The sequence below is a fragment of the Leucoraja erinacea genome, chromosome 40 (assembly GCF_028641065.1).
Source record: "Leucoraja erinacea ecotype New England chromosome 40, Leri_hhj_1, whole genome shotgun sequence".
Lineage (NCBI taxonomy): Eukaryota > Metazoa > Chordata > Chondrichthyes > Rajiformes > Rajidae > Leucoraja > Leucoraja erinaceus.
The window spans coordinates 735954-763045 of NC_073416.1; the positions used below are offsets into that span (position 1 = coordinate 735954).

A 27092-nucleotide genomic window follows, 5' to 3' on the forward strand; every position below is an offset into this window, starting at 1 on the left:
CCCCCCCTCCTCCCTCCCGACCCTCCTCCCCTCTCTGTACCGGGTGCCCATAAATTAATAGCGTTGGACTAAAATGTCGTCAAACAGGCCTGTTGGCCGTGACGAACTGGGCAGCGCAGTTACCCTCTGAGCCAGCAGAGGGCTCTTTCTAACTCCCACCTTGCCGACTCGACTTAAGAATGAGTGAACATCACACACGATATTTCTATTGTCAGCTCCTCTTTTCTCATTTACTGCATTTTGCAAGTGATTATAACCTTAAAGGGATGCAATCTTAAAGCATGCAATCTCTAACTCTATCCTGCTCATCTCTCTGACAAATCACTGCCTTCAGCTACTGAGGCTCCATACTTTCAAATGTCCCCTTGCCATGGAGGCCACAAGTTGGTTAATGACCAACACACCCTCTCTCTCTCTCTCTCCCCCCTCCTCCCTCCCCCTTCCCACTCTCTCTCCCTCCCCTCCCTACCCTCCTCTAACTCCCCCTTTCTCGACCCCCCACTCTCAGCTCCCCTCCCTCTCCCTCAATCCCAATCTCCCCCCTCTCTCTCTCCCTCCTCCCCCCTCTCCCCTCCCCTTTCCCTCCCTCCTCTCTCTCTCCCCCCCTCTCCCCCTCTCCCTCTCCTCCTCTCCCCTCTCCCTCTCCCTCCCCCTCTCTCCCTCCCTCTCCCTCTCTCTCCCCTCTCTCCTCTTCTCTCCCCCCTCTCCCCCCCTCTCCCCTCCTCCCTCCCCTCTCCCCCTCCCCTCCCCCTCCCTCCCTCTCCCCCTCTCCCTCTCCCCCTCTCCCCTCCCCCTGGCTCTGGCTTTAGAATTTACAGAGATCAGTAGTATGCACCTGTGTCGAATTACAAAAGTCCCTATTGTATTAGCAACTCATCCCTGGGTGGGTATTTTTTTACCAGACTTTGATTCTGTCGGGCATAGAGAAAGGTTGAACAAGTAGTTGCATGCTTTAAGAAGGTAGTTGAGGCCAGTTCATTGGCTATATTTAATTCCACCATCTAAATCATTAATATATATTGTAAATAGTTGCGGCCCCAGCACCGAGCCATGCGGCACTCCACTCGCCACTGCCTGCCATTGTGACAGGGACCCATTTATTCCTACTCTTTGCTTCCTGTCTGCCAACCGAGACTATACTCAAGACTATGACTGATGAGGCTGAAAGCCTCCTTGCCCGCCCTGTTTCATTCAAGGAGTGGTGTACCTGTACTCCTAGGTTCCTCTTCTCTACAACACTCCCCAGAGCCCTGGCAGTCATTCCCTCTAGATCAGTAATTGAATTACTCTGTCCTCACCATACTCACAACATCAATGACTGACTCCTAATTGTAGAGGCAGAGCATTTTGGAAATATTTGGATGAGCATTTTAATTGCTGAGGTATAGAACGCGATGGACCAAGTGCTGTTTAAATGGGTTTATTATTGAGATACAGATAAAAACTTCGTTTTGCATGCTATCCAGGCAAGTCATGCATAGAATCATACCATACATGAGAACAGCAGCTGGTGCCCAACGGGAGAGGGGAGAAGAGGGAGTGACTCGGGTGTGAGTGGTCCTTAATGAAATTGGCTGTTATCCTGAGACAGTGTGGTGTAGATGGAGTGGATGGGGGGGGGGGCGTTTTGTACGATGGACTGGGCTGTGCTCACAACTTTCTGCCATTTCTTGCAGTCTTGGGTACAAGCTGGTGCAGGCCAGATCTCAGAGAGGCGTACCACAGAACAAGCCGCTCTCGTTCAGCTACAGGGTTGTTCGTAATGACACCTCTTATCAAGTCCACATCACAAGATTAAAAATTGTTCAGCAAGAGCTGAAAACACAAAATACAACCACACCAACTGTTAAAATGTGGATTAGGAATATGATGGACATAGCACGCCTTGAAGAAATGAGACTCCGACTAATAGATAAATATGACCAATTCTTAAGGAGTTGGTCTCCTTTCATCGACTTTTTGGAATCATGTGATGCAGCGGTACCGTAAGGATTGCTGATTTCAGTTCATGACGCGGATAGATCTACATCTCCGAATACAGATTTGAAAAATTCTCTTTTAAGGGGCCTTCTCTTCTATTTCTACTTTCCACTTTCTCTCTTCCTGTTTTTATTTTTTATATACACACTTCACGTTTTTCTACTCTCTACCATCTATTTTTCCACTTTTTCCCCTTTCTATTGTTTTCTTTTTCTTGTCCTGCTTACTTCCTTCTTATAACATAAAACTAGAGGTTGTACATAGAATGGATTACGGTATTACATAGTTGGCACCTAAAATTAGGTGCCACTGTACTGTTTTGTGCTGTATTAACTTCTAATAAAATAAACAAAAACAAAAAAAGAGCTGAAAACACTTCTCGGCGTCTGCATACAATGGTGTCTGCCTTGTCGCTTCTGGTGCGTGGTGGTGGAAACAGGGCCGCGACGTGAACGCTCTTTCCTTGACCCCAGTATTGGCACTGCATGGATCATCATCATCACGTTGAATACATTAGCGACGCAGTGGCGCTGGTTTCCGCCGGGCACGGTGATGCACCCACCACACATCTCTGTTCTCCGTGCAGCCGGCAAGCTCCTCTTTTGTCTCTACACGGGCGTCTTCCATCGACGACTTGATCGGCCATCGCGGGCCGCGTGGCCATGGGTGGGTTTGCCGCCATTTCTGGCTGGCGGTGGCAGTGACCAGCGAGCCTCATCCTTCCCCACCTGATCTTCTCGGGTGGGTGCATGCCTTACAGCTTCTGCCTTACAGCCCACCATCTCTTGCTCCTGGGAGTAGGAGGGAAAGTAGATGAAGTCGAGGACCAGAGGACATAGGTTTAAGGCGATGGGGGGGGGGAAAGATTTAATAGGAATCTGAGGGGTAACTTTTCCACACAGAGGGTGGTGGGTGTATGGAACGAGCTGCCAGGGAAGTACTTGTGGCTGGGACTATCACAAAGTTTCAGAAACAGTTAGACAGGTACATGGATAGGACAGGTTTGGATGGATATGGGCCAAACTCAGGCAGGTGGGACTAGTGTAAATGGGACATGTTGGCCGGTGTGGGCAAGTTGGGCCAAAGGGCCTGTTTCCACACTGTGTCACTCTATGAGTTTCAAAGGCCGATTCCATTCCCCTGCTTAATTCCCTGTGATCATTTCTGTCTCTCGTTACTGCGCCACCAAGTCAGTAAACATTTTTTGTGTTAAAGAAGCAACATTTCGGCAGCACTTGCTGCAGCAGTGACTCAGATGCTGTCACGCGATGCAGAATTTCCCAGAGCTTTGGCTTCTAGGTTTTACTAAGTTTCAGAGCTAAAGTTTCTGGTGAGTCATGGGCTGTGTCCCAGCTTAAACCACAAGACAGTAACGATTTAAACTCCAATACCAAGTGGCTGTGATTGCAGAACCCGGTGGAAAACCTCGGGCTAACCACATGCCCGTTTATCACGCTATCCGATGCATCCAGAAAGCGGCAGGAAGGCAGCATGATGGGTGCGCCTTGATCTTGCAGAGTGCCTGGGCTGCTCCTGCCCTTCAGTATCTGACTGCAGAGTTGGTGTCAGCATCAGCGTTTTCCCCATTCTCTTACAATTGAATGGCTCAACCGTGGAGCCGGTGAATAAAGGGGCCGTCCCACTTACGTGACCTTGGCTCGCAAATTACGCCACCTCGTGGTCGCTTGAGGCGCACGGGCACCGTATGGCCGCGCGGGGCCGGTCCCACTTAGAAGCGCGGAGTTGTGCGGGGCTGGTCCCGGGGCGGGGCTCTGAAATTCTGGCAGTGGCCGAAATCTTCGCGCGCCAACGGCCTGTCGGCACACGGGCGCATTACGGTCGTACGCAGCGTCTTGACCTCGTACACAGCGTCTTGACGTCATACACGGCGTCTTGGACGTGACAAGTAAAGTTCCTTGGAGCAGCGTGACTTTGTTTGCGCTTCATCCAATTGTCATCATGGAGAGGCCGCCTTTCCCTTTGGGGGAACGAGTGAATTGCAGATGGCAGCTGCACGGTGTGGAACAGGTTGTCAGCTTCCGTTGATCCCTAAAGCTGGCACTGGCATGAATGGACTTGACCAGTGCTGGCAACTGTAACCAGGAAGGGAAGAAGTGGGCGGCCGTGCCTGGCACGGCGAAGGCTCATTGTGGACGTGCCCACTTTGTATTTGAGTAGGCATTGCCGTCATGTTGCCAATGCTCAGGAGTCTCTCTCTCTCACTCTCTCTCTATAAATAGTCATGCCTAATTTGATCCCTGGAGTTGCATTACATGCCACGACCTTGTTCAGAGAGCGAGGAGGTTTTTTTGTTTGTGACTGGCGTTTCTTATTTTGCAGGTGTTGATTCATGCTGCAGAAAAAATCACTGCATAAATGTCCTTAACATTCGTGTAACATTGTAGAATACTCCGCTAAATGATGCACTCCCACTGTTCTGGCTAATCACAAGACTGACTATTGGTATTGACTTCAGAATTACCACTGGGTGGTGCCCGTAATGGCCGCCTCGCCAGCAGTCTGTCTTGTCCCTTTTCTGTTTTTATTACTTTAAGTATGTCTTGAATGTTTGTTTTAATATCTCTTAGCATGTTTTATGTGGGGGGTGCGGGGGGAGATCAGGGGAACCTTTTTCAGTTACTTACCTCGACGGATATGCAATTTTTCTCCGTGTTGCATCTCCGCCCCCTCCCTGCGGCCTAACAACGGCGTGGTGTGGCCTTTCCTGAAGACCGGCCCAGTGCTTCAATCCGTGGGAGCGCCGCAGACTTGAACATCGGGAGCTGCGATCCTTTGCCGAGGATTGTGGAGAGCTCCTGTGGACTTTAACACCGTGAAGTCCGCGGTCTCCGGTAAGAAGAGGCCGACTCGGGAGCTCCGTGCCACGGAGTGTTCCATTACGTCCTGACGCCGGAGTTTCCATCATCCCGATGAGAGGGCTTGAACATCGGACCGTCGGCAGTGGCGACTGTGGAGGGTTCAGCAACCCCGAACACGGGTGAACAGGGAGGAAGATGAATGAACTTTATAACCTTCCATCACAGTGAGGAATGTAGATTCCACTGTGGTGGATGTTTATGTCACATTTTATTTGATGTGGCTGTGTGTTTTGTTGCTTTTCACTTAGTATGGCTGTGTGGTAACTCAGATATCACTGCCAGAGTGAGCAACACCAGAAATTGGAGGAACAGCACCTCATATTCCGCCTGGGCAGCTTGCATCCTGATGGCATGAACGTTGAATTCTCCCAATTTTGCTAGCCCTTGCTGTCTCCTCCCCTTCCTTAACCCTCGAGCTGTCTCCTCCCATCCCCCCGCCCTCGGGCTCCTCCTCCTCCCTTTTTCCTTCCTTCTCCACCCCCCAGCAGTCTGAAGAAGGGTTTTGGCCCGAAACGTCGCCTATTTTCTTCGCTCCATAGATGCTGCTGCACCCGCTGAGTTTCTCCAGCAATTTTGTGTACCTTATCACTATACCTTAATTGGTGCAAGTGACAATTAAATTGAATCTTGAATTTACACTTATCCGACATCAATCCCATTCTCGCGACATTCCAATCCACTCCCTCACTTCCACTCCTCACCGAAACAATTTACAGCCGGATAATTAATCGACCAACTCGCAGGTCTTTGAGATGTGGGAGGAAACTGGAGCACCCCAGGGGGAACCCATTCAGTCACAAGGAGAACGTGCAAACTCCACCCAGGCAGCACTCAAGGTCAGGATTGAACCGTGATCTCTGGCGATGTGAGGTGACATCTCCACGAGGGTGTGTCGAGTTGTGCACAATAGTACCTTGTTTAAACTGCAGCCCTTTACCTCTGCTTGTGGGGACATTGCAATGGGGCCTGATTCTGTTCTTGCCACTTTCCCATCTCAGTAACCTCATCCATCCCTTGTAACCTCTGCCTTTTTTCATTCCCACTGCCGGCCACGAGAACCTCGGAATTCACCACCTTGCACGGTGCCTGCTTGGAAGATGACGCTTGGATTGAGACCTGTGCAAAATAAAGATCTACCCCTTTCTCCCGCTTGTGAAGTAAAGTGGTCGGCTTTCAAGCTTATTCTCGTCCTTGTCTTGCAGTTACTTTGGGGCAAAGGAAGGAGAGTCTGCCCACAGGACAGCCCGGCATCCATGGAATGGACAGATTGTTCCCAAATCTCGGCAACTCTGTGCTGTCAGAAGGTGATCTCATCCTGCAGGTAAATAAAATTCCAGGCCACTTGGTTACTTTTCTTTCCCCTTTCAGGCTTCTTTTCGGGTATATCAGCTCATGGGGTGGCTGATGGGAAGGTGAAGGAGCAAATGTGAGGAGGGAACATCCACCTTGGGTACAATCAGGAAGTACATCCTCTGTTGAGCCTTTTTGATTGTGGAGTGGATGGTGGTCTCCCATTTAAGGTCCCTGGAGATGATGGTTCACAGGAACTTAAAAGACTCCACAGATGTGACTGTGGTGTTGTTGATGGTGTGTGTGGGGTGAGGGGGAGGGGGAGCTCTCCTACTGAGAAAGCAAGATGGCGAGGCAGTTTTAAGTAGAAAAGGGAGTAGCGGAGGGTTGGTTAGGACAAAGGGAATATACCTGAGAGAATTGTTGATCTATTTGGTGAACTTCTACCGCTGCACCATCGAGAGCATCCTTACCAACTGCATCACAGTATGGTATGGCAACTGCTCTGTCTCCGACCGGAGGGCATTGCAGAGGGTGGTGAAAATTGCCCAACGCATCACCGGTTCCTCGCTCCCCTCCATTGAGTCTGTCCAAAGCAAGCGCTGTCTGCGGAGGGCGCTCAGCATCGCCAAGGACTGCTCTCACCCCAACCATGGACTGTTTACCCTCCTACCATCCGGGAGGCGCTACAGGTCTCTCCGTTGCTGAACCAGCAGGTCGAGGAACAGCTTCTTTCCGGCGGCTGTCACTCTACTCAACAACGTACCTCGGTGACTGCCAATCACCACCACCCCCCCCCCGGACACTTATTATTTTTTATCCAAATCGTTTGCTATGTCGCTCTTCAAGGGAGATGGTAAATGCATTTCGTTGTCTCTGTACTGTACACTGACAATGACAATTAAAATTGAATCGGAATCTGAATCTATCATTGTTGTTCAATGTCTTTTCATTTGCCAGGCTCTGAATGGATTTGTGTTGGTGGTGACAGCAGAAGGTGACATCTTCTACACTTCTCCCACTGTGCAGGACTATCTGGGCTTCCACCAGGTCAGTAGCAGAGCTCGTAACACCAGGTTGGGCAAGCGGCAGGTGCAATGATGTGACGTCGGACCATGTTGGCCGGGAGTGGGGGGGGGCTGGAAGAGAAACAGGTGGAAGTCATTGCTCACCGAACAGGTTGAAAATTGGACAAGTAAAGCTGCGGTGGACAGTTTAGTAGATCGACACAAGATGCCGGAGTAATGCCCCTGTCCCACTTAGGAAACCTGAACGGAACTGAACACACCAGAAGAAATACTACAGCAAATATCTGTGATGTTTTGTTGTTGTCTTTCCCCCCTCTTGTAGACTGCTGTCATGCACCAGCCTGTCTTCGAACTGATCCATCCCGACGACCGAGATGAGTTTCAGCGGCAGCTCCACTGGGCACTCAACCCATCAGCGCTGTCCATCGCGCGACGGTCAGGAGCTGGTAAGACATTTCTTCCCATGCGAAGCTCGTTATTTTGTTGCTCGAGACACACTTATGGGGCTCGGGGATGGGTCACTGAATAGCCCTGCGTCCCCTTGTCACTGAAAATGGCCGGAAAAATCTGCGGCAGCTTTATAGGACTTTGGTTAGGTCACATTGGTATATTGTGTGATGTCCTGGTCGGCTCATTGCAGGAAGGCTGTGTAGGCTTTAGAGAGCGTGGAGTAGACCTTTACCTGGATGGGAGGGTATTAGCTTTAAGGAGCAGTTGGACAAACATCTGTGTTTAATTTCATAAAGAGCAATGAGAACTGAAAGGTGTTGGGGTATGACATTCCTGGGATGTCAGGACTGTCTTATGAAGAAAGACTGGATAGACTTGGTTTATACTCTCTAGAATTTAGAAGATTGAGAGGGGATCTTATAGAAACTTACAAAATTCTTAAGGGGTTGGACAGGCTAGATGCAGGAAGATTGTTCCCGATGTTAGGGAAGTCCAGGACAAGGGGTCACAGCTTAAGGATAAAGGGGAAATCCTTTAAAACCGAGATGAGAAGAACTTTTTTCACACAGAGAGTGGTGAATCTCTGGAACTCTCTGCCACAGAAGGTAGTCGAGGCCAGTTCATTGGCTATATTTAAGAGGGAGTTAGATGTGGCCCTTGTGGCTAAGGGGATCAGGGGGTATGGAGAGAAGGCAGGTACGGGATACTGAGTTGGATGATCAGCCATGATCATATTGAATGGCGGTGCAGGCTCGAAGGGCCGAATGGCCTCTACTCCTGCACCTAATTTCTATGTTTCTATGTAATACGGAACCTCTGGCGAACACAACCTCAGATGGATGACCTACAGAGGAACCTTAGCGTTGATTAAAAACAAAGATGGATTGATTTCTATGTATTAAAGGGGCTCAGGGCACATGGGTACAGTGCAGGAAAATGTGTCATTTGTTCCCCAGAGACGAGTGGTGGGATGACTTAGTTGTAGGGGACTTGCATAACATAGTTTAGTTGAGTTTATTGTCACGTGTACCGAGGTACAGTGAAAAGCTTTTGTGTTGCGTGCTAACCAGTCAGCTGAAAGACAATACATGATTACAATCGAGCCGTCCACACTGTACAGATACACGATAAAGGGAATAAATAACAAGATAAACTCCAGTAAAGTCCGATTAAAGATAGTGTCCAATGAGGTAGATGGTAGGTCAGATGTGGACCGCTCTCTAGTTGGTGAGTGGATGGTTCAATTGCTACGTATGGAGGCTTCTGACTGCAAACATTCGTCGTGCTGATGGATTGATGGTTGCTGTCCAGCCTGTGTAATGTCCCTTCTCAAAGTGCTGAAAGGTGTCTTTTGTCTTCTGGTGTCAAGGTGCTGGCACAAGGCGTGATGTTGTTGTCAGCTACGACCCGCAGCAACTCCCACCGGAGAACTCCACCTTCATGGAGCGCACGTTTGTGTGTAAGATGCGATCTCTCCTCAACAGCTCCTCTGGCTATGTGGTAAGAAACAGTTCAAGTGCTGTATCTCGACTGAAGGGTTATTCAGGCTTTGGGGCGCACACTGGTGACTTCAAGAAGCAGCTAGAATGCACACAGGATCGCCGTCAAGCAAATCTTCCACCCAGGTCTTGGTGAGACCACACCTGGAGTATTGCGTACAGTTTTGGTCTCCTAATCTGAGGAAAGGCATTCTTGCCATAGAGGATTTGAGTATAGGAGCAGGGAGGTTCTACTGCAGTTGTACAGGGTCTTGGTGAGACCACACCTGGAGTATTGCGTACAGTTTTGGCCTCCTAATCTGAAGAAAGACATTCTTGCCATAGAGGATTTGAGTATAGGAGCAGGGAGGTTCTACTGCAGTTGTACAGGGTCTTGGTGAGACCACACCTGGAGTATTGCGTACAGTTTTGGCCTCCTAATCTGAAGAAAGACATTCTTGCCATAGAGGGAGTACAGAGAAGGTTCACCAGACTGATTCCTGGGATGGCAGGACTTTCATATGAAGAAAGACTGGATAGACTCGGCTTGTACTCGATAGAATTTAGAAGATTGAGGGGGGATCTTATAGAAACTTACAAAATTCTTAAAGGGGTGGACAGGCTAGATGCAGGAAGATTGTTCCCGATGTTGGGGAAGTCCAGAACAAGGGGTCACAGTTTAAGGATAAGGGAGAAATCTTTTAGGACCGAGATGAGGAAAACATTTTTTTTTCACACACAGAGAGTGGTGAATCTGTGGAATTCTCTGCCACAGAAGGTAGTTGAGGCCACACAGTTCATTGGCTATATTTAAGAGGGAGTTAGATGTGGCCCTTGTAGCTAAAGGGATCAGGGGGTATGAAGAGAAGGCAGGTACAGGATACTGAGTTGGATGATCAGCCATGATCATATCGAATGGCTAATAGTGCAGGCTCGAAGGGCCGAATGGCCTCTACTCCTGCACCTATTTTCTATGTTTCTATGAAATAGTTCACCCCAGTATTGCCCTGACCCTGAGTTGCAGGGCCCTTTATTGTGCCACTTTAGTAAGTGGCGGCAACATCTGGTTGCCAGATGTGTTTTACTTCCACACAGGACGTGGGCATTGTTGGAGACGTTACCATTCTTGTCTTTAATACCACAATAAAAGTAGAAACAAGCATGATACGGTGTCAGGAGGAAGTTGTTTCATGTCAAGAGGAAGTGGGTTGGGTGTGGTTGGCGGAGGGAAGTGGAATGGGCATCACGTCATTAGGGAGCTGGGGCGAGGTGCGCAGAGAGAGATTGTGGGCCAATCACGCAGTTAACACTGTTTGGGCGATTCTTGGCCTTTCAGAAGACACTTGCCAAAGACTGAGAGGGTTTTGATAGGTAGATCTTTAAGGGGCAACAATGTGATTGAAAAGAATGAATCAATGTTTAGTTTAGTCTACAATAGTCGCGTGTACAGCGAAACGCCTTATTGTCACGAGCTATCCAGTCAGCAGAAAGACAATACATGATTACAATCGAGCCGTCCACAGTGTACAGATACAAGATAAAGGGAATAACGTTTAGTGCAAGGTAAAGTCCGATTAAAGATAGTCCGAGTATCTCCAAAGAGGTCGGGACCGCTTTCTAGTTGGTGAGAGGACAGTTCAGTTGCCTGATAACAGCCGGGAAGAAACTGTTTATTGTATATGAGCTAACCTGGAATAGTCTAATGGTTCCCAGCTTGAGTTGCTCAGGCTTGTACCTTTCTCTTCTTGAAGTAACACACTGGTTGAGTTAAAAGCTTTGTTTCTTTGCCCTCTCCGAGGCTCTCAGCATCGAAGGCAGACTGAAGTACCTCCATGGGCAGAACAAGCGGGCTGAAGATGGCTCCCTCCTCCCGCCACAGCTGGCACTGTTTGCCATTGCAACCCCTCTTCAGGTGCCTGCCATCCTTGAAATCCGGACCAGGAGTGCTCTGTTTCAGACCAAACACAAGCTCGACTTTTCACCTGTTGCCTGCGATGCAAAGTAGGTATTTTAGGGGGCTCTTTGTTGGCTCACTGTGTGGTTGTTTCCATGGTGGTCGGGGAGGACATTCTTGCTATTGAGGGAGGGCAGTGTAGGTTCACCAGGAACATTCCCGGGATGGCGGGACTGACATGTGACGAAGGAATGGGTGGACTGGGCTTGTAGTATTCACTGGAATTTAGATGGATGGGAGGGGATCTTATAAAAACAGATACAATTCTGCAGGAAAAATGGTGCTGATGTTGGGGGAGTCCAGAACCAGGGGTCACAGTTTAAGACTAAAGGGTCGGCCATTTAGGACTGAGATGAGGAAACATTTTTTCACCCAGAGAGTTGTGAATCTGGAATTCTCTGCCACCAAAGGCAGTGGAGGCCAATTGACTGGATTTTTTCAAGAGAGAGTTAGATTTAGCTGTTCGGGCTAACGGAGTCTGGGGAGAAAGCAGGAACGGGGTACTGATTGGGGATGATCAGCCATGATCACATTGAATGGTGGTGCTGGCTTGAAGGGCCGAATGGCCTCTACTCCTGCACCTATTGTCTATGTTTCTATTACTGTCCTCTGTCCATTTAAAGATGTGCCTTGTATTTCTTGCAAAGCTTGATGAAGTATTTGGATGTTTACGGTAGTAAATGAGGGAAATGGAAATAGGAGTGTTTCAGGTAGTCCATAAAGCCGTGATGAAGATCGCTCTCAGCGTGGCGCTGTGCAGGATTCTGCTCGCAGTGATCGTTCAGTAATTCACTCATTCTTCTCTTGTGTGATTTGTGGAACGTGGCTGGTGTTTCTATGAGATGTTGACCCTTTTCCTGCTTTCTTTCTTTCCTCGTTTCCAGGGCTCGAATTGTGCTGGGTTACTCTGAACTGGAGCTGTGCATGAGAGGTTCGGGATACCAGTTCATCCATGCTCACGACATGCTGTACTGTGCTGACAACCATGTTCGCTGTAAGTGGGCAGGGAATCGCCATCCGCCATTTTATGAATTTTCCATCCGCCATTTTATGAATTTTCCATCCGCCATTTTATTTACAGTGGCTCATAATTGACAACTTAAATAGTGATAATAGTCACATGATAGCGACTCAATTACTTAAATGTCAGATGTGCCGAAGACGATGAGAAAATTATTTCATTTATTTAGAGATGCAGCACGGAAACAGGCCCTTCGGCCCAACTTACCCACACCGGCCAAGAATGTCCCATCTACACTAGTCCCATCTGCCCGCCTTTGGTCCATATCCCTCCAAACCTGACCTATCCATGTACCTGTCTAACTGTTTCTTAAATGTTGGGATAGTCCTGGCATCAACTACCTCCTCTGGCAGCTCATTCCATACACCCACCACACTCTGTGTGGAAAAGTTACCCCTCAGATTCCTATCAAATCTTTTCCCCCTTCACCTTGAACCGATGTCCTCTGGTCCTCGATTCCCCTACTCTGGGCACGAGACTCTATGCATCTACCCGATCTATTCCTCTCATGATTTTATACACCTCTATAAGATCACCCCTCATGTTGCTGGTAGCTTGTTCCATACACCCACCACCCTCTGTGCAGAAAAAAAGTGGTTTCTAACCATTCACTTGTGTCTTCCCCAGTGATGAAGACAGGAGAGAGTGGATTAACTATCTTCAGACTACTGACGAAGCAGAACGTCTGGATCTGGGTGCAGGCAGATGCTCGAACGGTCTACAAGAATGGGCAGCCAGATTGCATCATCGCAAAGCAGAGACTCTTAACGTATGTAGACTGAAGATCTTCATGTGATTTTGTTGATGCTGTTAAAGTTTGTGTATGCTGTTCAGTCAACATTTTGGCAAGTATGGCAAGCTATTTTTTACCCGAAAAAAAGGTTAGATTGTTCGCCAAGAAAGATAGACTTGGCTATCCCTCAGTACAGCGGGTGTTAAAGGGCAGCATTGCTGAGGGGGGGGGGGGGAGGAAAGGGGGGGGCTGGGGAGAGTAATAAAACTATCCTGGTCTAATTCTTCTTTTCGTGTCCATCTTGTTACAAATATTGACCTCGCTGTCATCGTCCGTCCTGAAAAGGACGCAAGCTTCCGGTGACCATCAGTGGCAGCCTTGTGGCAATATATATATGATGGTGGTGGCAGAATTAGCTCGGGATACTTCCAGTTTCCAGACCTGCCACGTGGACTTTTCTGCTATGGGGCCTCTGTCCTGGTTGTTCAACATTACTGGTTGGGATTATGCGACATATGGGTTACCAGTCCCGCAGGTTGGGAGGCCGAGGCTAACTTATCCCTAGACATGAGTTCAAATCCCACTGTTGCAACTGGGGATGACCTTTAGTTATTTAAATAACTGGATATGAAGTGTGAGTAGAACTACCTTCTGCCATAAAGACCCCTCCGCTTTGCCCATGTCCTTCAGGGAAGTATATTTTCCATCCTTGCCCAATCTGGTGTAAATATGACTCCAAACTATCCTCTGAATAGGCGTGGTCAGCTCGTTTGATTCAGGGTAAGTAGGGACAGGGATTAAATGCTGGTCTTGCCACAGAATTTTTAAGGTGGGGTTTGACAAATAATTGATTCGTAAGAGTGTGAAGGGTTACGGGGAGAAGGCAGGAGAATGGGGCTGAGAGGGGAAGATAGATCAGCCGTGATTGAATGGTGGAATGCACTTGATGGGCCGAATCCTATGACATGGATTTATGAATGAAGTGGGAATAGTTGCAAATGTGTGTTTGATAGTTGCCATGGTCTTGGTGGGCTGAAGGGCCTGTTTCCATGCTGGGTGACTATGAATAAGTTGATGTCTCATTGATCTTGCGTTATGCCTTGCCTATGCTTCCTCCCGCAATAACTCACGCAGAGATGTACTTCTGCTATTTCCCCACAGGGATAAAGAAGGGATGGATCACTTTCAGAAACGTACAATGCCATTCCAACTACCGTTCTCAACGGGAGAGGCTGCCTTGTACGACAACAGTTCCCCGCTGCTCGGGCTCACCAACCCCTTTCCGTCTGAGAACGGTAATCCCGGCATGGTGCCGAATGAATGTGTGGATCCCAACTCACTCCTTGGGGCCATGATGAGCCAAGACCAGGCGGTGTACATCAGCCACCCGGCAGTGGAACCCAAGTACTCGTTCAGCCGAATTGGCGGAGCGGTTGCCAGCGCTTCAGCAGCCAGTACATCATGCCCGCCAAACGGGGAGCACAATGTGAAAAAGGAAGATGCCAGCAGTAAGCAGGAAGATGATCTGTTGTCCATATTGGATGACATCTTTCAAAGTGACAATGGCGATGGGTTAGCTGGGCTGCCCAATGTATTGGAGAGCTTGGCACCAGAAGACTTGGAGCTCATGCATTGGGTGGAGAACACATTGAAGATGGACGTGGATACAGAATGCTCCCTGAACGACATGGTGACAAACGACCAGGTTTTGTCCTATGTCCATGAATCACTGAAGCAGAAGGAGATGAATGGGCAGAGTTTGCACCAGCCGACTGGAGTGAAAGATAATTTGGGCACAGGGGACCAATTGCCTGAATGCTCGGGAATGTCACAGAGGCAAAGTAACCGGTCTCCCCAGACGGCGTCACTGCACTTGCAGCAGAGCCTGCCATCGTCGATCCCTCAACAGCCCTCCAAGGCAAGGTACTTGCCCCAAGAAGCCATGCGACCTTGTAATGGGGCACAACGCATGCCCCAGCAGGACTTGTTCCAACAACAGAACATGCATTGGTCCCATTCGCGGCAGCAGCAGTATGCCTCTGGCCCCATGCAGCAGCAATATGTACAGCAGCATGTCCTGCACAAGCAGCGGGCTGCAAGACCAAGCCTTCAACTGCAGCAGCACGGGCAGCCATGCGAGCGGCAATTCCCCGCGCAGTACTACAACCGACAGCCGCACCATTATCACCAGCAGTCCAGCGATCCCAGCCCATCCCCAGTCACCGGACACAATCTAGCTGCCTCGACCAACTGCAGCGTCAGCTATGGATACATGAGGGCTGCACAGAGCTGTAGGATCAACACACAGCACAACGCACCCCTCTTTAATTCACCATCCAGTGCCCCTCCCTGCGTTCCTGCTCCTCCACAGAGCAACAGACTGGACTTCGGTCACCCAAGCAGTGCACTAGCTAGTCACGCACACGAGACCTGCAGTCAAACGGACTGGCTCGCTGGTGCCAACCATCCAAACGGGACGGCATTCCCACTTTTCAGCTCCACCGCACCCTGTGTGGGTGGGAAGCAGACAAACCTTCCCGCATTCCACCCCACAGCGACCGTCCCGTTGTCTCATATGAACAAGTGCTCACACTTACACGCCGAGGAACAAAACAGCTGGTGCGCTGTTGATCTATACAAGGTAAGCCTAAGATTTTGCATATTTGAAACCAAAAACACAATGGTTACCTAACACTGACTGTCTTATCAGATCTGCTGGGGTTTTGATTTGGGGTTTTTCCATTGTGAGACCTGGACTAGGCCTAGATTCAGCCCACACTGGAGAAAGTTGAGGTAAATTGGAGCATTCTGGGCACTCAAGAATCCTTTGGACTTCAACGCCCTGTTGTAGAGAGAGCCTGGTAAAAACAGAGCTCTCTCCTGGGATTTTGGAAATGTGGAATTCTCCTTCCCGTTTGGTTATGGATGTTCAGAGAACTGAACTGTTCGGGACCACGACTGATGGATTTGTATTGGACAAGGATAGCAAGGAATGTGACAAAGGAATGGAGCTGAGGTTGGGTGAGCAATGAGTTGATTGAGTTAAAGGGTAAATGACTTAAAGGGCAAATAGTCCACTACATTCCCGATGAAACCGCTTGAGAATTTTGAGATTGACCAACACCCGCCATCTTGGTATGCAATTCTTCCAACCGCTATCTTTCACTTTTGATGGCTTTGGCTGGACAGGGACTGCATTGACCACCTTGGATGATGATGAATCCCTTGTGCCGGGAGAGGAGGTGAGTGACCTCGATTGCTCAATGGTCCCAGCCTTGCCGGCGTGCAGGATGCTTGGCCGAGCTACTCCAAATGTATTCATTCGTGAGGAATTATTTCCGTGAAGCACAATGAAAGGGCAAATTAGGGCGGAAGAAAATTGTGAAAATTGACCAAATCCGGTTCTGTCTCAAAATTAAATTTTGCAAAAAAGAGGCAATGAGCTCGGAATCTATTATTATGCTTAAAATGGTGTTAACCACCGATGGAATCTATTCTGAGGTAATAATCTTTTACTTCCTCATTCGTGTTCAGTAATTCCCCTTTCAATGTGCAGTGTAGTCCGCATTTTCTACCTAGAACGACATCGCTTCCTCTTATAAAACCTTTGCGCCCCAATTTAGTGGCAGAGCTGGCATCCAGGTGGAGACCATCGGAGGTTGATTAGCTGGTTCTGCATAAGACGGGCACTTTGAAACACACAAAGTTGGTGCGGATCCTCCTGCACAGTGTGTCGGGATCCAAGTCCAATCCCAACATGACCTGGGATGGTCATAAATCCCGACCTCTCCAGTGATGCCCACATCCCATGAACGAATACAAAGAGTTCTCAAAGAAATATTTGAAGAATAAACAGAACAATGTTGGGGCGCAAAAGGTGAAATAGTTGAAGGGTCTCGACCCAAAAAGTCACCCATTCCTTCTCTCCAGAGATGCTGCCTGTCCCGCTGAGTTACTCCAGCCCTATACTGTGGAGGTGCTGGCTTTCAGACGCCTGCCTATTCTGGAGAAAACTCGGAAGTGCCAGAAACAGATACACTGTCCATTCACCTTGTTGCTGTTTGTTTGATTTTACTCTTATGCAAAATGGTTGTCAAGTTTGTTTACATAATAGAAACACTGAACTTCATAGCAACCAATTGCACGTGAAATGCTTCCTGACATTTCTGAGCGATGGGGTCAGCAATATTAAGTCTCTTTTAATTGACCGAGCAGAGGAGCTGCTTGTGTATTTCTTCATGGGCTAGAGAGTGCAGAAACCCCAACCTTAATACCTCGACTGCTGTAGGGACTTGCCCAATTCCCTGACACGTCTGATTATGCTACCGAGACACCCAGCCACTTGACGATTTCTAACTGAAAGAAACGCTGCAAGCAAACAGAGCACAACACTTTAGATAAGAAAGCAAGACTTGCATTTGCGTGGCTCCTTTCAAAGTGCCCACGACAACAAAGGACTTGTCAAGTGCAGTCACTGATGGAACGTCGGGAATGCAACAGTTAATGTGTACATAGCCAGTCACCGCAAATAGCAATGTAATAATAATCAGAATATCTGATCATTAGCGGGTTAAAGGTACAGAGGTGTGAAAACACACACCTCCAGATTCAGGGACAGTTTCTTCTCAGCTGTTACCAGGTAACCGAACTATCCTACCACCAACTAGAGACCAGTCCTGATTTACTGGACCCTACGTCATTGTAGACCTTCGGACTATCTATGATCGGACTTTACCTTGCACTAAACCTTATTCCCTTTATCATGTATCTGTACACTGTGGACGGCTCGATTGTAATCATGTGTTGTCTTTCCGCTGACTGTTTAGCACGCAACAAAAGCTTTTCACTGTACCTCGCTACATGTGACAATAAACTCAACTGAAGGTAAATCCTTCAGGCTGTGACGCGATTGACCGCCCCATCCTCTGCAAGTTGTGGCCTGGGAATTATCACCAGTGGCTACTCTTTCTGCGTCTCCATTGCTACCTCTGGTGTTCCCAAGGATATGTTCTTCATGTCCGCCTTTCGGAAACTTTGCCTGAAAACACACCTCCAGTTTCCACGCCATCTCTCTCCACCCTTACACTGCCTCCACACTGTGTGTCGAATGCCCTCCTCTAGATGAATGTAACTTTCTTCCAAATGTTAGGAATGCCAAAGACAAGTCCTGCAGTCCCCACCGCATACATCTGTAGCCCTGCTCGGACTTTCTCTCTTCTCCCAGCAGTATGAGATTGACAAAAGTCTTAGTGGGCAAAGAGTGAGGTATTGCAAACATTCATAGTGTCGGAATTCAAATTAATTGATCTGCCAGTTGACCTTCTAAGTGATTAACTTTCCAAAGAGAATGGGGCCATGTAGGAGGCAGGTGTATCAAAGTGCCTCTGATAACATCTATCCAATTTTCTTTTATAGATGGCAGAGGATTCCAATGGCATTCTAGGCTTTCACCCGACTATGAATGGGACCCCTATTTTTGGCAATGGCTCTGCACAGTAATGGACCATCAGGCTTTCTGTGAAAGGATCTGACACCTATTGTTCCATAAACTTGAGGCCCCATCCAAGACGTCTGCTTGGCAACCAGCGAAGACTCTTCTGGGCAAATCCGATCCTTATCCAAAGGTTGGCTTTTTAGATTTTTCTTCAGAAGATTTTTCTCAAGCGGAGGCTTAAGATTGTCAAAACGTGAACGCTGTGAATAGTCCTCAGCTTGGGTGGCCTCCTGCAACAGGAAGTGGCAGAGCTCTGGAAGTAACCACAGCAAGACAACACGATTCATCGTTGCAGCCTTAAAGGAAGATTTTCATCAACTGTTTGCATTGGTAGATGCCATTTTGGAGGACAACCTTTCTTTAGTTAAGATATCCAGCTCTTGAATACACCAGGCTGGATTTAATTTGCCAGGTTTGCTTGCAGAAAGCTAAGTTGCACCTTGAATGGCAGAAGGTTCTTTAAAAGCACAAGGATTGGTGTCGGGCAGTAGGGAACCGCAATCAGCCCTGGACCAAAGTTTGAAAGCATCTTAATGTCGGGGGACTTTTAAGACCATCCTTAAGCACTGTAAAGTCTTTGAGAATTAAGTTAATGCTTTGTTTTGCAAAAGACATTGTGCACTGAGGATCTGAACTGCAATGGGCTTTGTGACAATCATGCAATCTGCTGAAATACCTTCAGGGGGAGTTCTTCAAGAGTGAGCACTGTTTCCCTTCGAAAACAAAAAGCACAGCCTTGAAAAGAAACTAGTTTCAAAGTAATGTCGGCTTGCTCCTTTCACTCTTTTCTGAGTTGGAAAGGGATTCCTATAAACATATATATAGAGGACAATGAGTGGGAGCTGACAGCAAGGCACACACACTGTGTGGATATCCTTGTTTAATGCCCTGTAACTTTTTATAGTACAAAAGTAGTCCCTCACAAAACCAAATGAATTAGTGAGCTCCTAACCTGGATCAATGCTATCTTACAATCAATTGACAGTGAAGGACCATATAACCTCAAGTGCCTTATACATTATATACTCTTCACTCGAAAGAATGCTCCCTAATCCCTTCCTTCCCCATCCCTCTTAGGAAGATCGAAAACTCTAGTATGTTTCAAATCCACAAAGCAGGAATGAATATTCTTAGGTAGACAAAAATGCTGGAGAAACTCAGCAGGTGCAGCAGCATCTATGGAGCGAAGGAAATAGGCAACGCTTCGGGCCGAAACCCGTAGGAAATAGGCAACGTTTCGGGACGAATCCCTGAAGGAAATAGGCAACGTTTCGGGACGAAACCCATAGGAAATAGGCAACGTTTCGGGACGAAACCCATAGGAAATAGGCAACGTTTCGGGCCGAAACCCATAGGAAAAACCCTGAAGGAAATAGGCAACGTTTCGGGCTGAAACCCATAGGAAATAGGCAACGTTTCGGGACGAAACCCTTTGGGTTTCGTCCCGAAACGTTACCTATTTCCTTCGCTCCATAGATGCTGCTGCACCCGCTGAGTTTCTCCAGCCTTTTTGTCTACCTTCGATTTTCCAGCATCTGCACAGTTCCTTCTTGAACAATGAATATTCTTAGTCAGTCAGGGTTTGATGTCTCCAAATCTTGCATCTTGAAACATTTCTAACTGGCAATGAAGAGATTATGGAGAGGGCCTTTAAGTTTGCAATCCTTGCTGAATCAATTTGTGCTGCTGTAACTTGTATTTTGGCACAAAAACGTCTGTTGTCACCCGTAAAATGGACCTTTGTTCTCATATCAAAACTGACAATTTATACAGGAATATTTTGGTCGCATCTGGATATTTCAAATAGTGCAGAATTAGGTAAATAAAAAAAACCTAATGATCTTAAATTATTGACTAATCAATCTTTGATAGTCTGTTTCTCTTAACTGAATAATGCTATTCCCACAATCGCAGTTCATAGAAACATAGAAAACAGGTGCAGGAGTAGAGGCCATTCGGCCCTTCGAGCCTGCACCATTCGCCATTCAATATGATCATGGCTGATCATCCAACTCAATATCCCATCCCTGCCTTCTCTCCATACCCCCTGATCCCTTTAGCCACAAGGGCCACATCTAACTCCCTCTTAAATATAGCCAATGAACTGTGTGGCCTCAACTACCTTCTGTGGCAGAGAATTCCACAGATTCACCACTCTCTGTGTGTGAAAAAAAATGTTTTTCTCATCTCGGTCCTAAAAGATTTCCCTCTTAGCCTTAAACTGTGTGACCCCTTGTTCTGGACTTCCCCAACATCGGGAACAATCTTCCTGCATCTAGCCTGTCCAACCCCTTAAGAATTTTGTAAGTTTCTATAAGATCCCCCCCCTCAATCTTCTCCTAACCTGTCCCAGTCTTCCCAGCCATACCTGTATCTTTCCGTCACCACACTTGGCTCCTGAGTTCTGAAGCCAAGACCCATTCCCTCCTCCACCCCAACACCATTCCCCAAACCCAAGCCTCAGGATAATGCTGTCCATTAGCTGCTTAACAGCTGTTTGGCTCGCTGAGGACCTTATCGACCTGGCTTCCATTCCCCTGTCTGCCCATTGGGGAAGGTGACATATTTTGCCCGAGATTAGGTGACTGGGCATCTGATCTTGAACCATTGATGCATGGGGCCATTGATGGAGAACTTTACACCTCTGTCCGCTACAGCCAATCTATATAATATTAAAACTCTGTGGCTGCTGGCTGGCTGTGTTTCTGCCTGACTTGTGGTTGAGAGCCTTTGATTCGTTGCTACGCCAACACCAGACCCACAAACACCCAGATTTATTCCATTTCGGTAGAGATTTCACTTTTCATTCCAAGTATCCACTCCTGATCACATTTTGTCGTGTTTATGTTCACATTTTTAATAAAATCCTTCTCCCCCCTCCCCCTAGTCTAGTATTTCCATAAAATTAAAGTGCACAAAGGCACAATTGGGATATTGTCTTGGCTATCCACCTTTGATTAGAATGACATTTTTATTACCCAAAAGAATCCACATTGAGTCACATTCAACCAGGTCTCAGTTGGATGGATAATCATATACTTTAGCCCAACACATTACCTGAGAATAAGCACAAAAATGAATTAATTCCCATTAATAGCAATTGCTTTATTTCCATCTCTGATTGTTTGACATTTTGCCCCAATATAATTTATTTTCTTTGATGACTGGGCTGTTCATTCTTCACACTTAACAGAAGCGGTCTCACCTAAGCCTTAAACATGTTGATTTGTTTGCCAGTCTTGTCGAAAGTGGCCCTTTGCACTGTGTGAAGAACGACAAGATGATAGAGAATGGCAACGACCTTCACGTGAGTTGTGTTCGGCAGAAGTGGGTAAATTCGTGTTACGTATGAATTTACCTCTGAAAATAAAATGTTATCCTCATGCCGCTTGGACTACATCTCCTTAATCGCAGACTGGTGCAGAGCGCATGATATTTTGTTGACTTTAAGGTGCGGCTTTAAACTGTTTCTGCATTTTCAATACAAAGGCGGCTTTTCCAAATGCAACCCTCTTGCAAACCTGCACAGCTTTTGAAAAAAAAATTATCTTAAAGTAACTGTCAAAACATAAAGCGAATGCTTTGCAAATAAATGAAAGCAAGCCGTCATCTATGATAGCTGTTCGTTCATACCCAGCTTCTGATGCTTCATACCCAACTTGGCCTTCATCTTCATCCATTTCTGCTTTGTGTTCAGCTCTTGCCTGTGTTAGGCAAATTGCCAGCGGACTATCCCAGGCTGGTAACTTTCTTTCCCACGGCAGCGAGAGAATTTATTTTAAGGAGCCATTGGCAAAAATATCTTTCAAGAAGGAAATGTCCTGTTGCTGAGCATGCCAGCCATATATCGTTCCATTTGCACCTCCTGATAATCTCCCCATGGCCATAGTTATCGGTGATTGGCAGTCCATGCATAAGCTGCTCATCCAATCCTCACCATTTCTACAAGACCTTTGAAATACATCTGCAAACAGCCTTGCCCTGCGTGTGATTGCGATGAAAGCAGGACTGGCATTTGGGCTTTTAATGTGGCACGGTGCAAAAGCAATGCCACCATGACCTTTTTCAATGCTTGCCATTCCCACAAATATTTGTCAGCAGCTGAAATGACTGTCGTGATCGTCCCTGGTGCACAGACTATGGTTGACCTGCAGCTTCTGACTTTTGCTGCAGAATTTCATCCCTCGTCTTCATTCCACTGATTATTTGCCACCGTTTCAGCTCAAGAAGAAATGAAGCGGCATTTAAAAGCAGAGTTCCCCAAAGGAACATGGACACAGAAGCGCAAAGGGAATTGGCAGTTACAACTGCAATTCCGTGTTGGTCAATGGCATTTATTTTGTTCGCCCATGCCTCATTGGCGCAATGCAGCACAGGCTAAAAGCAATGCAATGCGGCAAAAAGAAAAAAATGCATGCAATGGAGCCTTTTTCTCCCCCGCAGCAGGTCCTCCCGCAAATGTTAACAGCCTTTCGACGTCCTTCAGTGGCTGCCACAATACAAGCTCCTCGATGTAGAATCAATAGAGCACGGGGAATCGCAGGAGGTGGCTGCGTTGAAGATGAGAAAGGTATGGCAATGTGGCGGCGGCCACAGTAACAGCGCAAACACGAGTCACAAACGCGCATCATGCTCTTCAAGCAAGGAGAGGACACTGGACGTATCATCGAACCTCAACCGAGCAAAAGCCTCTATGCAGTGACCGACTTCGGAAAACAAATATTCTAAAATTAAGAATTATTCACCAGTATCCACAACCCATCCATTCCAGTTCCCGATATTGAGACCGGGCACTGTCTTAGTCACCATCCGATTCCGTAGCGCATCAGAAGGTGATTAGATGTGTGGTCCAAAATTAACTCAGTGGCGTTTACCAATTTCCATGTTTGTATCAGTAAATTTCCCATAACTCCATATTAAGCACCACAGACAAGGATATGATGTTAGGATTTCAAAATATTAACCACTTAAGAGAAACAGCAATGTAATGATATGATTGAGAAATGTGGTGTGGTTCCATGCAATGAAAATGTACAAATTCATGTTATTATGTATTTTTCATGTAGAGATGTAAGTATCAATTGTCGCTGCTTGCTTTAAACTGTTGCTTTTTTTTGATAAGAATGAGTTTGTGTCTGCTAATGGCGTACCAGTGCATCAGGAATATATTTGTTCTAGCGATCTTCCCTCTGCCACTATTCACTGTAGTTATGCCCAAACATCATCATTATTAGGATTTTTGAGGTTAGGAATCCAGGTGCCTTCTTTGTCAACGTGGAAATCACTGCGCCAACTATGCAAGACTGCTTCACCGTTCCTTATTGCGTTCCTCTCTGTGTGCTGTTATAATGGAGGCATTAGCACGTGTGAAGTAAATGGGTTAACTCTCGTCAAAATAGGAGATGGAAATGTTAATAGAAGTCATTAGGTGCTTGTATGATGGCAACATTCACTCAAATTGGTGTATAATCTTTCTGCCTCTGCTTGCATGAACTATTCCACGTGTGATAGTTATTTATTGTGCAAAGGATAATACACAGCGGACAATATGGGAGCAGAATCTCTGGCGAATCGTTCTGGTGGTCAGATCATTCAAACTCCTGCAGTTGGGCTCATTTTACCTTTGAACAGATTAACCTAGGAGTGGAATGTCCCGTTTATAAACCTGGCGTAATACGCACAGTTTCGGCCTCTTTCTTTGACGGGAGTTGAGCAAAGAGTCAACAGACTGGTTCCTGGGATACGCTATTGTTCTATGAGGACAAGTTGAGTTGATCAAGTGGAAAGGATAAGGGAGAGCCAGTGGATGTGGTGTATCTGGACTTTCAAAAAGCCTCTGACTTGGTCCCACACAAGAGATTAGTGTGCAAAATTAGAGCACATGGTATTGGGGGTAGGGTATTGACATGGATAGACAACTGGCTGGCAGACAGGAAGCAAAGAGTAGGAATTTATGGGTCCGTTTCAGAATTGCAGGCAGTGACTAGTGAGGTGCCCCAGTTATTTACCATATATATTGCCGATTTAGACGAGGGAATTAAATGTGACATCTCCAAGTGTGCGGATGACACAAAGCTGGGTGGAAGTGTGAGCTGCGATGAGGATGCTATGAGGCTGCAGGGTGACTTGGATAGGCTGGGTGAGTGGGCAGAAGCATGGCAGATGCAGTATAATGTGGATAAATGTGAGGTTATCCGCTTTGGTGGCAAGAACTGGAAGGCAGATTATTATCTGAATGGCGTCAGGTTAGGAAAAGGAGAGGTGCAACGAGACCTGTGTGTCCTTGTACACCAGTCACTGAAAGTAAGCATGCAGGTACAGCAGGCAGTGAAGAAAGCGAATGGCGTGTTGGCCTTCATTGCAAAAGGATTTGAGTCTAGGAGCAAGGAGACTTTACTGCAGTTGTACAGGGCCCTGGTGAGACCACACCTGGAGTCTTGTGTGCAATTTTGGTCTCCTAATTTGAGGAAGGACATTCTTGCTATTGAGGGAGCCCAGCGTAGGTTCACCAGGTTAATTCCCGGGATGGCGGGACTGTCATATGCTGAGAGAATGGGTCGACTGGGCTTGTATTCACTGGAGTTTAGAAGGGTGAGAGGGAATCTTATAGAAACATATAACATTCTTAAAAGATTGGACAGGCTAGATGCAGGAAAAAAAATTCCGATGTTAGGGGAGTCCAGAACCAGGGGTCACACACAGTTTAAGAATAAGGGGTCGGCCATTTCGGACTGAGATGAGGAAAAACGTCTTACCCAGAGAGTTGTGAATCTGTGGAATTCTCTGCCATGGAAGGCAGTGGAGGCCAATTCACTGGAAGCTTTCAAGAGAGCGTTAGATTTAGCTCTTAGGGCTAAAGGAACCAAGGGATATGGGGAAAAAGCAGGAACAGGGTACTGAATTTAGATGATCAGCTATGATCATATTGAATGGCGGTGCTGGCTCGAAGGGCCGAATGGCCTCCTCCTGCACCTATTTTTCAATGTTTCTATGATTGTGTGTGTGTGTGTGTGTATATATTCCTTAGAATTTAGAAGAACTCCTTCAAAGATGATAACATTCTGTTAGGCTTAATAGATGCTGGCAGATTGCTGGGGATGCAGATAGTGGGCTTGTGGGATCAGGATATGGGGTAGGTCTTTTAGTACTGAAATGAGGAGATCTTTTTTTTGTTTTACTTAAATGGTGGTGAATCTTTTAAACTATCCTAGAAGGCTGTGAATGCGCAGACACTTATGCTCAAATTTTAGGTTAAGGATGAAAATGAATGGGATTGAGACTGGACAAGGGGCTGGATGGCCTGCTCATATTTCTTATGGATGTCTAAATCTCCAGTCAAATGGTTGGGTTGTTGGTTCCAATCAATCGATTGGGTAAACAAATCTAAACCTTTCACAAGTTCCCCGGGAGTTAAACATTTGCATGCGCATATAGAATAGACATAAAGACTGAGACCACACCTGGAGTATTGTGTGCAATTTTGGTCCCCTAATTTGAGGAAGGACATTCTTGCTATTGAGGGAGCTCAGCGTAGGTTTACAAGGTTAATTCCCGGGATGGCGGGACTGTCATATGCTGAGAGAATGGAGCGGCTGGGCTTGTATACGCTGGAGTTTAGAAGGATGAGAGGGCATCTCATTGAAACATATAAGATGATTAAGGGCTTGGACACGCTGGAGGCAGGAAACGTGTTCCCGATGTTGGGGGAGTCCAGAACCAGGGGCCACAGTTTAAGAATAAGGGGTAAGACATTTAGAACGGAGATGACAAAACACTTTCTCACACAGAGAGTTGTGAGTCTGTGGAATTCTCTGTCTCAGAGGGCGATGGAGGCCGGTTCTCTGGATACTTTTAAGAGAGAGGGCTCTTAAAGATAGTGGAGTCAGGGGATCTGGGGAGAAGGCAGGAACGGGGTACTGATTGGGGATGATCAGCCATGATCATGTTGAATGGCGGTGCTGGCTCGAAGGGCCGAATGGCCTACTCCTGCACCTATTGTCTATTGAGTTGACCAAGTGGTATCATTGGAGGTTATGGAAGGAGAAATAACTTGACTCCATTCACAAAACGCCACCGTCTAACCCCTCTGAAGAAGGGTTTCGGCCCGAAACGTCACCTATTCCTTCGCTCCATAGATGCTGCCTCACCCGCTGAGTTTCTCCAGCATCTTTGTCTACCTTCGATTTTTCCAGCATCTGCAGTTCTTTCTTAAACTCCTTGGATCTGTGATATGGACAACAAGGGAATGGCAATTGTTTTAAGAATGGATGCGTTAGCCTTACTATAGATTACTGCCAGCGAACTCAAGGGCGAGCTTCAGTATGTTGTCTGACTGTGTATTGTTAATTTTCTAAACGTGCATGCAAATGTTTTACTTTTGCACGAATAAAAAAGAAAGATGCTTCCTGACTTTTGTGTCCCATTTTATTTTGCGGAGGACGTGAGGCCTTGAGAAAGATGAACGACTTGCGTCGGCGTGGTACGTTAATTGAGCCATCCCTCCCATCAATGTTGCCTTTAGTTAAACATTCCTCTTGTGACAATCTACCACAGGACGGCGTATGCAGTTTTGGTCCACTAATTTGAGGAAGGACATTCTTGCTATTGAGGGAGCCCAGCGTAGGTTCACAAGTTTAATTCCCGGGATGGCGGGACTGTCGTATGCTGAGAGAATGGAGCGGCTGGGCTTGTACACTCTGGAGTTTAGAAGGATGAGAGGATATCTCATTGAAACATATAAGATTATTAAGGGTTTGGACACGCTGGAGGCAGGAAATGTTCCCGA

At 47.1% G+C, this 27092-nt stretch overlaps 1 protein-coding gene across 1 annotated transcript in view; it reads left to right on the top strand.

Annotated features, from left to right (window-relative positions):
• The window catches only part of LOC129714643 (aryl hydrocarbon receptor-like), a 37101-nt gene extending 17441 nt beyond the window's left edge, over positions 1 to 19660 (top strand). The window contains exons 3-11 of the mRNA XM_055664362.1: positions 6062 to 6180; positions 7110 to 7199; positions 7500 to 7623; positions 8997 to 9127; positions 10904 to 11106; positions 11944 to 12053; positions 12708 to 12849; positions 13975 to 15454; positions 18229 to 19660. Coding sequence (XP_055520337.1) covers positions 6062 to 6180; positions 7110 to 7199; positions 7500 to 7623; positions 8997 to 9127; positions 10904 to 11106; positions 11944 to 12053; positions 12708 to 12849; positions 13975 to 15454; positions 18229 to 18312 — 2483 coding nt within the window. The 3' untranslated portion in view covers positions 18313 to 19660. The remainder of the gene's footprint in view (positions 1 to 6061; positions 6181 to 7109; positions 7200 to 7499; positions 7624 to 8996; positions 9128 to 10903; positions 11107 to 11943; positions 12054 to 12707; positions 12850 to 13974; positions 15455 to 18228) is intronic.
• Positions 19661 to 27092: the final 7432 nt, after the last annotated feature.